Source organism: Anser anser, assembly GCF_964211835.1.
Source record: "Anser anser genome assembly, chromosome: 8".
Taxonomy (NCBI): Eukaryota; Metazoa; Chordata; class Aves; order Anseriformes; family Anatidae; genus Anser; species Anser anser.
Window position 1 is genome coordinate 1193332 of NC_139728.1, and position 12014 is coordinate 1205345.

Here is a 12014-nt window from a genome sequence, read left to right on the forward strand (position 1 = left end):
ACAGTGACATCATTTGCTTAAGGCAGCAGTGGAATTTATTATGGGCAGTAAGAGAGTATAATGGCAGCGGCTTCACACAGATACCTTTTCTTAGGCAGATTCTCAACTTTGCACATCTATGCAATAAGCAAAACTATTTTTGAATCAATAAATTCTATAATAGAAGTTTTTAAGAGGTAGGTCCTCTATGTTTCACCCCCAAAAGTGGCTTACATGCTTTCTATACAATTTCTAAGTATAGGCATCCTTATATTTTGAAGAGGTTGGACAGTATGAAGTAATTACCCCATATCTCCTCTCTGCCAAAAGAAGATATTCTGCATGCAAAAGTCACTCAGCCTTATAAAACTGAACAGCATTTACTTGCAGACGCATTAAACCCAACCCATGCTTTGGGACAAGAATTATCCTTCTTTCAAGTCACAAGATGTAGTTCAGGTATATTCCACACACTTCAAATTCTGAAGTATTTTCAGTCCTGTGGTCAGGTTACCGGGCCCTCAGCAGGTCTGTGGGAGCCAAACAACTATTCAGTTTCTGCAGCTCTCTCAACTGTGGCAAGTTACTTCTTCTCTTGTGTAACACTACCTCTGAAGATCCAAGATAGCTCCAGCCTTTAGACTGTACTTCGCTGGACGTCCTACCATTTGAAAGAGGGGTGCCAGTTGGAGCCAGCAGTCATTTTCTCACACTCTCAACCTATAGCTGAAAAGCCACTATTTGAACTCAAAACACAAACAGAAAACCCATCAGCTTTCAAGCCATTACATCTTCACAGCTTGTGTTTAACATGTACATTAAAACTGAGACAAGAAGTAAATCTGGGGTACCGAATGCAGGATGCCATCAGTAAAATTAAACACCAGATGAACAATCTTAGGAGTAGCACAGATTGTAGTTGACAAAAATAGTGTTGAGTCTTCTAGGTATTACTTCAGCATATACACTCAGGTTTGGCCTTCCAGGCAGGGATTCCTAAGGAACTGTTTTCCTTTTTTTCTTATCAGAAAGGAAAGACAACTGACTTATTTTGAGCCTCGTCAATACACTTCAATTATCTTTGACCTCAGAAAGTACTAATGCTACGAAATTACCAGGCCTTTCAGTTCGAGCACAAATACACAACGACAATGAAGTTATCCTTACTAATATCAGCCATACGACACAATCTCACTCATCTGGAAACCTAACTTAAGACCAGACCAACAGATTGATCCATTAACTGTTTGTGCAGTTCAACCACCACAGATACAGCCTGTCATCAGCTAGAATTAAATACAGTTTTTCTTGCAAAACAGTACTGGACTCATTGACAAAAAACACATGCAGCTCTTCTATAACGAAGACCTTGGTAAGAGCCTTGGTCCTGTGCCTCAAGATGGATTGCTAGTAATAGATTATTATGACCAACCATTACAATGCCTAGAGTCAGAGAGGGAGTTGAACTGAAGTGTAGGGAACACATGGTATTTCACTCACCACCAGAGGCAACTGCAGCTCCCTCACGTCCAAGCAGCTGAAAAACTTCCAGCCGGCAATTCTATTCAGAGGGTGGGTTGGTTGTTTTGGGGAAGGGGGATGGTTTGTTTAGTTTTTGTGTGTTGCTGAGAAGGAAGTTTCCTACTTGGTGCCAACAGGGAGACTCCTCATTTCATAGGTTTCAGTTTACATAGCAATCATCATTACATATCTACATTTAAAAGTAATAGCCAGGTTTCATTCAGTATTATGACAATGAAGCTGCTGTAAGTAATTAAGTGATATTAGTATAAGTAATGCAAAGAGAAATAGCACCAAAGTTTACAAAAAAATGGCTGAGAAATTTCAGTTATATAACACTCTCCACCTAGTATGAAGCTGTTGAGGTCTTTCATTTATTGACTCGCATTGGTACCATTCAAAACAGTATAACTCTGTGTCTAAAGACACTTAGGATCTAGTCAAGACATGAACGCATATTATAGACCAAAACAGCTTAAATTTTTCACTCCAGATATCATCACCACATCAGGAGAACATTAAGCGAGCTGTTGGCAAGCAACTGCAGACGCTGGCAGTGCACAGCTAATGTGAGCAGGGTGCACGCCGCCCTGCCCCGCCGGCACAGCACACAGGGCCAGCACCTCCAGGTGCCAGCCCACGACTGATGCAGACCTGAGCCATGGAGCAGCCTGGAGCCAGCCGAGCCCTGTGGCCAGAGTGAAGTTACTGTGCACTGCAAAGGAATTTGTAGACAAGTCTGCCAAAGCAGTGACGCTATGGCTAGGAGTAGATGCGGAAGCTAACTGGGGAACAGCAGCCACAAGTCAAAAGACCTGCACCAGGCTCTAGGAACGCCTGCCAGACAAACACCAGAGCTTGTGGTTGCAACCCCAACCCTGCTGCACCACTTACTTCTGTCACTCCTGAGCTGCCTGAAGATGCACGCAGTATATGCACATCAGGGTAAGATGTCTGCTGTAGCCAGAAGCAGAAATTATTTTTGGTTCTGACTTCATGAACTTCAGAGCAAAGCTTTACTATTCAACAAAAAAATACATCAAGTCATTACATTAATGCTGTCCAGAAAGGAAAAAAAAATAATTTCCTCTCCCTGCAATTGATTCCACCTTGAAATAAATCACGTAAGTAATTCCAGAATTGTGGTATAAGCTGCAAGCCTTACAAGCCAGAATTGTGTAAGGAGCGTGTTCAGCCACCTTACTAAGTTTTTGTCAATTTTTGGATAGAAAACTATAAACATTTCTAAAGATAGGATGGAAAAATGCAATCCAAACTATTCGGCTTCAGAAAGGCTGTCTCCAGCCACCAGTAAGCAAGCCCAATACTACAGAACTCACTATACGATGAGATTCTGGGGACAGATATCCAAAAAATGTTCCCAATGAAGGAAAAGAAACATCTCTCCTTTATAAATAATCCTTTAAATGAACAACATTGTTTCACAAATTAGTTCTGCAATCTAACATAAAACAAGAAGACAGCTCCCGTATTCCATGTTAGCTTCTCCAATCTTCCGAGTGCAAAATTTTAATTTTTAATTTGAATATTAATTAGCAAGCACTGCATGGCAGCTGGAATACATTCGTATTTTGATAGTCCTTTCCTAACAGGATGCCTACTTCAGTGTCAGTAGTCACCAGACACCTGACCTCACAAATAACTGTGATCATCCTGTGTGTTCAGCAGAAATACTGTTGACATGAAGCAATCACGAGTCTCAAGTTACTGCCCTGTTAAGATTTGTTCACACTTTTTGGCACAGCTGCTTCGGCTGTGTGCACGCTCAAGCACTTTGGGTTTACAAAGCACCAGATCCATTCACTGTCTAGCCTTCTTCTGCTCAAAGAAGGCTCAATGCAAAACCTGAAATCATAGGGTAATCATTCTTTTCATTCCTGCTAAGGCTTATTATCGTATCTATAAACAAAGTGATAATCCTAAATACAAAGTTAGAGGTAACAAGCGTTGCACTGACCCAGTACACAAGATGAGCACTACCAAATTCACTGCCTTTGAACTGAGGAAGGCTCTTAAAACATTATTTTACTCTCCAGGAACAGCATTTTCTGAATATCTACACAGTACCCAAATCTGCTTATCGGCAAATTTGAACCAAAAAGAGAAAACAGACATTTACAGCACTAAGGCATGGGGAATGGCAAAAAAAATGTGCAACAATGCTTCATATTCAGGACATTTATATAAAGCTGCTTTGGATGTCAGTTCAGCTATTAACATGAAAACATTTCTGTAAAACGTAGATAAACACTTTCCTTCTAATGATCAGACATGGACTAGTATCTTTTCCCTAAAGGAATCTGAAGGCACAATAAGAAACACTCCTCGTAAGCAAAAAAAATTTGCAGTTTCCACCTGCTGGCAGAAGATGGTAAACACTTACCATGTAGAGGAAGAAAGCATGAAGAGTTTCTTTCTACCTTAAATTCAAACTAACATATGAGCATCTCAAAAAACAATCAAAACAGAAAAATCAGAGAATCATATGAGCCCAGAAAACTGGAACATTGCCAACACTAACAGAATTCTTTAAAATGACAAGAACATTCAAGTGGTTAAAAACTAATCAGTTGACAGTCTCACTAATTTTCAGTTGCAGCCTCAACAGCCTGCTCAAAACCTACTCCCCCTTGCCCTTTTAAATATTACATGCTCAAAAGCACTACATGACAGATTATGAAACAGATTGCAGCGTTCTGATGAGGAAACACAGAACCCAAAGTAACAACCACCATTTCCCACAACCATCATGCACGGGGGGTGCAATAAAGGGGAGAAGTAAAGGGGAAGATAACCACAGCAAACAGTAGATAAAACCATATGAGTAGAGGTGTGGGAGTTTCAGAAAACCTAAGAATTTAGGATAAAAATCAACTGGCATACCTTCTGAAAGAATGGCTTCCTTCAAATAGAGTAGCACATCTGCAAATTTTCTGACATCATTCACCAGTTGCATGATATATTCCGGATCCACAACAGGATTGTCATAACAATCAGAGTTGGAGCTAATGCTGCTCAGAGAGCTGCTCTTGGTGCTGCGCCCCATTCCCCAATTTCCTGAATTAGAGATGGTGAAGAAGTTGGAGGTAGACAGCCGGGCTAATCCCAAACCACGTTTGTTACTTCCGCCGTTCTGTCGCAACATCCCAGCAGCCGCTGTGCTTATAGAGCTCCCGCAGTTAACATTCAGTATCGGTTAATGTCCATTTGACAAGCCCAAGATGAAGCCCTTAAAAATTGGGGGAGGGGGAAGGAGGAGGAGAAGGAAAAATGCTGATTAGTGTAGAAATACATTTGATGTAACATTTCGTACTGACAAGATCCAAAAAATCTTTTAAGATGACACTACTTTACATTACAATGTTTAACTGAAGCTTTATAAAGGTTGTTGACTGTTCAAATGTGGGTTTTTTTTTTTTTTAATTTGTACAGCAAATAAAAATCAGTGGTGTGCAAAACTCATTTCTAAAGCTAAGCATGCTGCATGCTTATTTCACAAGAAAGTCTGTTCCTTAAGTACTTATTTTGGAAACCTTAAGAATTAAGTGTTACACTTGCCCTTTCTTTACCATGAAATGTTACTACAACTGAAAACAATTGCAAAAACCTTTCTGATACAGACCACAAGCAACAACCCAGCTTGCATCAACCACCAAGCTGCATTCAGCATCCTGTCTCTTAAGATAATAGCCAGCCATGATCTGATAGGGTGATTTTCTTTGCGTAGATCGTGCTGAGCAAGAGACTTTGACTATCACCTTCTGAGAAATGAAAACATCCTGAAAGAAGTTATATGGGCCTTTAAACCTTCTATCTTTTAATATGAAAGCCAATCAAAGGAAAGACATTGCAAAGTGAAGCCATTTTACACGTTTTAGTACCACAGTTTATCTGCAAGTCTCCGTGCAGTTAGCTTGAAGGGTGTTATTCTGCTTCAGCACGCCTTAAAATTCCACCATAAAAATACTCAGATTTGGGGGCTATTAAGTGGGTATAAGTAAAAAACCTATCCACATTTGTTTAGTTTTGGGAAAACAGAATGCTAACCACATCAGGTTAAGCCATTCTTTCCCAAGCAGCGAACTCCAGGTGGTGGAGCCAGGTTTGGTTCCAGCAGCTCTCACAATGCCTGCTATTATTTTTTCAACACCAGGGGAAACTCTCAGCATTTACACTACAGGGTAAACACTACAGGGAAAAAAAAAAATTGGAACATGCCAGATTAAAATGTTAACGCTGGTTGCAGATACCAACCAGCTAGAATTTCAAATTCAACCACTTTTAGAGAAAAATAAGTCACTACTATTTGAGTATTAAATGCAGGTTGAAATGGGATACCATACATATTTCTGTTTTTGGTTAGACTAACTAAAGGAACAGAGCCTTTAATATTTTGAACACTCCCCCCACATACTTCAATAGACATTATTCTAATGCACTGCAATTATTTTCCCATTATTTCTACTTTATTTCTCCTTGCAATTTCAGAATATCAAGGGAAAGGTGGTGAGAGCAGTTGTTTTTGTAATTACCCTGGCACTACTTCCAGGGACTGCGCACAGGGCGCAGGGGCCAGGGGAGAAAACTTCAGAATTTAACCCAGGTTAGCTGCTCTGCTTTCTGTTTGGTGTTTACAGGCTGTACCTGGAGGAGCACACATAAGTCCATACAAATAACGCCGATAATTAAGCAATTCTAAACAGCTCAGCTGGATTAAAGTGCGGTTTACATTAAACATCATGCATAATGTTTAAGCAACTTTCTTCTGTTCCCACATAAAATTCTCAGGGGTACAAAGCCACTTCGCAATTACAAAAAAAAAAAAAAAAGCCGCCCAACCTTCTCTCCTTTAACGAACCCGCTACCTATCTATCTGTATCAGGACAGATTTCCCTATCATCTAAACCAGACTCGTCCCTTTTAAGTCGGGCCAGCTCCAGAGGCAGCTTGGAGCAGCGTGCTGGGCTGGACCCGCTCCCGGGGCGAGCCCACGCTCCCGGAGGCACCTTGCCGGAGAGCTGCGGGCCGGGGGCCAGTCACTGCTCCGCCGCGGGGCACTGCCAGCCGCGCCGGGCCGGGGGCTCGGGACAGCGAACCCGGGGGAGGAAAAGCGAGCCCCGGCCTCGCTACCGACGCGTGCAGCCGGTCCGGGGCCAGGCGCTGCCGGTCCCCACGGGGAAGGGAAAACAAAAAAGGCAGCCGGTCCAGAAACGTGCTCTCCCAGCGCAGCTCCCCGGCTGGGATGGGAAGGGAAGTGAAGCACGCGCGGGGCAGCGGAGGGCGAAGCCGCGCCGCCAGCCCCGCCACAGCCCGCGGCTCCCCGGCCCGTCCCGTCCCGTCCCGTCCCGTCCCGGCGGGGCGGCAGCCGCGGCCGGCTGGAGGCCAGCGCCAGGGTCCCGTGAGCGGCCGAGCCGCCCGCCGCTCCTCGCCTCGCGGCGGCCACGCCGCCCTCTCTCCTTCCCCCCTCCCCCGCGGCCCTTACCGGAGAGCGGCGGCCGAGGCACGCAGCAGCCGGGCCGCCGCGGGCCCTGCGCGAGGCCGCCCCGCTGCCCACGGAGCGCAGCCCCCGCCCCCAGTGCCGCCGCCGCGGGCCTCGCCCCCTCACGCCCGCCCAACGCCGTTGGCCGGCTGAGCCCCGCGGGGGCGGAGCCTGAGGCAGCCACGCCTCCTGTCCCGCGAGGCACGCCCGTGCTGGCGGGGCGCGGGAAAGCGCGCGGCGCTCGGGGGTAGCGCGGGGCGCGGCCCGGGGAGGGCTGGGGCTGCGCGCGACGGCGTGGTCAGAGGACCAGGGAAGCCGTTGGAGCATCGGCCACGCAGCACCATACAGAAACCAAAATTGTTCCGCACCGGCGGGACCTTTGGACCTCCGCACAGACCTCCTGCGGCGGCTCAGGGGGGCCGGGGGCAGCAGGAGCTCTGTCCGCTAGAGCAGGGACTGCAGCCCACGCCTTGCGCCCTGCTCATCGAGGGCCACGCGAATCCAGCAGTCCTAGACGTGAAGCTCTGGAATGGGACATACTCTAGATCAGAGATGCTGAGGGCCTTGATGTAAGTCTAGGCCCCATCTGCCATCCCCAGCAGTTCCAGGTCTCCCATCTGTACATTCCCTGTCCTCGCTCCTCCAGTCTCCTTCCCCAGCTACTGCAGCACGCTTCATTCAGGGCTGTGTCAGGGCACCACTCTCCTCGGACCATTCTTCCCCTCCATGTATGCAAACAATCGCTTCCAGTTGAAGAACTCTGTTCCCAATTCTACCAGAATTTCTGAAGCCCAAAACTAAGCAACCAAACTAAAGCAACTTGTGACATTACTTATCTCTCGTGCTAATTTCAATCGTTTAGTAACTTCTTTACCTTAAAAAAAGCTCCCCACCACTAAATAAAATGTGGTGTAAATTTAGAAATTAAGTAAGTGGTCATAAATTCTTCAAGTCTTCCAAGTGTGGAGAAAAACAAACACAGAAAACAATGCCCTGAGCTTCAAAAAGATTTTGATGATTCAGGTAATTGATCCAGCAGATGTCAAAATCAGGCCAGGACAAACAATTGTAAACTAATTTAATGTGAAAGCAAGGAACTATCATGCGGAATGTGCGTTAAACGGTACAATCAGCAATCACATAATCAGGAAAAGTATTAAAGGTTTATTTTGGGAAAAGTCATTGAAACTGTTAGATAAGTGTATGATAGCAATAAAAAGATAAATAAGAAATTCCACCTATACTTATCAATTGATAGGCTATAAAGCAATGGATACCATTCGGTTTCCCAAACCTTTCAGAAAAGCATATAGCAGCTACAGCAGACTCTCTGTCTTTGTTGCACTTCTTGAAAAGATAAGGCATTTTATTTTACTATAATTATACCATTTCCAGGCACATTTTAGAAAATGCAAGGAAGAATAAGCTCTGCTGGCCTGAGTACATATCCCGCTCTAGTCCTTTTGCTGTTTCTGAAGCAGACGTACATTTCTTCATGCCTCGCCACTCTGTGCATTAGTCTTTTCTCTTATTTTGGTCCCCCCATAGACTAACATGCGTCTATATTAGAATTCATCAATTTATTTGGTGAACCATTTATTTGCAGAAAAAAATCAGAAGTGAAACTGAAAGTGATGGAAGTTAGAAATCCTAAGATTAAATGCTTTTATGCTTCTGAAATATTTTATTGCCGGCACATGATTTAAAACATGAAAGAGTTCTACACTGTGGGAGAAAAAATGATTTGACCCCACATCTGCCATGTTACGTGAATGTTAAGTGAAGTTTGGGGTTTTATTCACCAAAGTGCTTTTCCATTTCAGTTGTTCAGAGCTTTTTTTCCTCCCCGATTTCAGTTTGGCTGCCAAATTGAATACATAATTCTCTGCATTCCCCCTGAATCAAAACTAGCACAAAACAGCCCCAGTCATATCAGAAACTGTACAGTGTTGATTGTCTCCTAAATTGCCCTAGAAAATACGACATGAAAGATACATAGAAGTAACAGATACACCTTCAAGAAAATATGGCTTGCATAAAAGGCCAGGTCTACATCCTAGCGTGCAATTTTTGCTGCAACAGGTAAACTGAAAGGAGGATTAAAGTCTGACAGCTGCTATGTTTTTGTCATCTCTTGTTACTCTACAGGGCCAAGGTCCTTTCTAGCCAAATATAACCTACAGCATCACTAATGCAGGCTTCAAGAAAGCAACAGAAGTTGAACACATGAAAGTTATTTAAAGTCCCCTCTTTTTTCTGCACATCATCCAATGTCATAGTTTACTTAGAATGAACAAGAACAATGAACAATCAGTTATTAGGCAAATAGTGAACAGCAGGGCAATAAAGATAGCATAGTACCTCAACAATGTATTCTCCAGGAAGAGACCCCAAAACTGAATTTAGTTTCATCAAAAATGCTGAATTTTCCTCTGAGCAGGCACTGAACTCTAACTCATTAAGAGCCACCTGTGCATTTTTTTTTTAAACAGATTTTTCCCCGTATAGCGCATGTGCATACGGTGAAATAATAGCCACAGCACATCTCTTTTATGAGAAAACAATCTATGGAGTAAACTCCAAGTGCCTGTTTCTCCCTTCTCAGCATTGAATAGTACTTTGTTCACAAAAAAAAAGTCCATTTGAAATCAAGGAAAAGCCTCCCTGATGAAAGCAAGAAAGAAGCTAGAAAGAAGATATGTTTCCATGTAGCACCATTAATGTAACTAAAACTGTGAAAGTGGTATTTGTTAATAAATGTGTTTCAAAATACTAGCTCTGTTCTTCAATTTATCTGCTGAAGAGCCAAATATTCTAGATTAGCTGGAAGACATAATTAGTATATAAGTTAATATGAGCAATAAGAGTTCAATACAGAGCTGGGTATTTGTTAGTATTGTAACCCCCCTTCTACCACACACTAAGCAACACTGCAAATAAGATTAAACAAATGACTTACGGAGCTGTGTTGGAAGAAGATTCCACATTCTGTTTACATTCCAGCAAAGAGAGAATTCTGCTCTGAAGAAGCATTTCCATAAACCATTTCTTTCCAAGGATCATTTCTTACATACAAGCTCCTGCAAAAGACCAATATCATTTGTGTATCAGAAAACAGTTCAGGACTTAGCTACTGTTAAAGGGAATAATGTGACATTTTTGGTAAAATAAGATCTTATCCATAGCTACGTTATAAGATTTAACAAACAGTCAAAGAAGAACAGCTAGAACAGAAAACTGAAAATTCTTTGTACAAAATCATCCTACCCAACAACGAGAAAACTCAGAAAATTGTTCCTCCTCCATTACACCTACTGCTGGCTTGGAAAAGTGTTTTTTCCTCTCACGACATCTCCACTTCAACTGTAATAAACACCGCCTACCTGAGAACCCCTTGAGATACCCAGATCCACATGCACTTCCTCGAATGAAGCATATTTCAAGCAGTGCACCAAATGCCCTCAGGGAAACTATGTGGGTGAAACTTAGGCAGCCACTGTGCACTGGAATGAACTCGCAGAGCCAACTGATGGGGAACAGAAACCCCCATCACCTGCAGACACAGGCCTCGCACCGAGGGATCGTGCCGTCCCTCCCTGCGCAGTCCTGGTCGTCAAGGCAGACCACAGAACACTTCAAAAGATGAGTACAGGAAGTGAAAGTCACAGCTCTAGCAGGTATTAAAAAACACATATTTGGTTTAAGGGCTGATTATAATTCACCTCCAAGATAATCCCTCCATACTTCTTAACGTGATGAATGAGGCCTCAGTCTTTTTCACAGGAGATAATCACTCAATCACCTCATCCCCTGCGAATAGTCCTCTTCTCCACTAAGCTCTCCTTTTTCACAATTACTGACTTTTCTCTCTCAGATAGCCTAGTTGATATATATATGGTTTAATGTAGAGCAGTTCTTCTCAGCTTCATATAGTTTTGACCTTTCACTGCCTCTATCTCAAACCCAATGCCCCTAAACTGGTGGGCTTTTCTTTTCGCTTATATCAGTTGGCCTAATTTCAAACTCTTTCCCTGGTCTTTCCTCTTTTTGTACGACATCCTGCCCTGCTCAGGATGATCTGCATACTGTCGTAAGCTATTCCTCAAAAATGATGCAAGGCTGGAAGTGTGATGGAGGAGTTGCAGCTGGACACAGGACAGCTCAATTTGCTAATCCTCCAGGGGAAAAAGATCGCTGCTGGCATGGGCAGCACCCCATTTCCTAACTTTTAACAAGCCATGTCTTAAAAACTTCCACCTTAACTAGCAATTGTCAAGGACAGTGGGTGGTGAGGAACAAAAGGAAAGACTGCATGAAGGAAACTACTTCCAGAACCTTCCTGGCTTGCCAAACATGCTATTAACCAACTCTAATTATGGCACAGCGACCTACTGCTCACAGAGCCAGGAGGCCTGAAGCTAACCACCCTCCTCCCTTAGCCCCACCTGCTGTACTGGTACCAGCTGGATTTAAGGGAGACAAAGCCCAACAATTAAGGAGTAGGAGAGAGCAGGGGTTTGGCTGGGAACTGCTTGTAGGTAGTATCTTGCTAAATGCTCTTAGTCAGGCTCTTGGCTTGATATGCTCTGGGTTGCAGGGTTATTGCCTGCTGGCTGAGAAAGAGGCAGTACAGCAAGCAAGAGGCAGTACCGCAAGCTGCTGGTGTTAGGGTTTGTCTTGTGGGGGAGCTTCTGCTGGCCTTGTGTTTTGAATTCAGAGTTTGAAGTAGATTAAGAGATACAGAGACTGTGTTAGGTGGCTTCTGATACTGCCCAGGATGCTAGCAGGTGCCTGGCAGGGTGTTGTGGGGACTCCTGGCACCCCTGGGCTGTTTTTCACTGCTCTGGAGCATGCTAGGATCACCCTGAAACCACTGACCATCACTGCTCTCAACAGCAAAGCAAGAATTCCTTTGTACGCTCCTGAAAGTTTTCAGTAGCTTAAGTGTTTGATAAATCAGATGAAAACAACCGAAAAGTATATATGGCTAGAAATATGGTTTTTTTTCCTCCAT

At 43.8% G+C, this 12014-nt stretch overlaps 1 protein-coding gene across 5 annotated transcripts in view; it reads right to left on the bottom strand.

The window, feature by feature from the left end:
* Positions 1-10080, bottom strand: part of ARHGAP29 (Rho GTPase activating protein 29) — a 59524-nt gene extending 49444 nt beyond the window's left edge. For 3 of the 5 annotated variants that reach the window (XM_083847415.1, XM_083847414.1, XM_083847411.1), the window contains exons 1-2: positions 7004-7119; positions 4405-4750 (exon numbers count right to left, since the gene is read on the bottom strand). In XM_083847415.1, coding sequence (XP_083703541.1) covers positions 4405-4666 — 262 coding nt within the window. In that variant the 5' untranslated portion in view covers positions 4667-4750; positions 7004-7119. Of the gene's footprint in view, positions 1-4404; positions 4751-6053; positions 6859-7003; positions 7120-9959 lie in introns of those variants that run through there. The other 2 variants (XM_083847413.1, XM_083847412.1) reach the window with 2 other exon arrangements.
* Positions 10081-12014: the final 1934 nt, after the last annotated feature.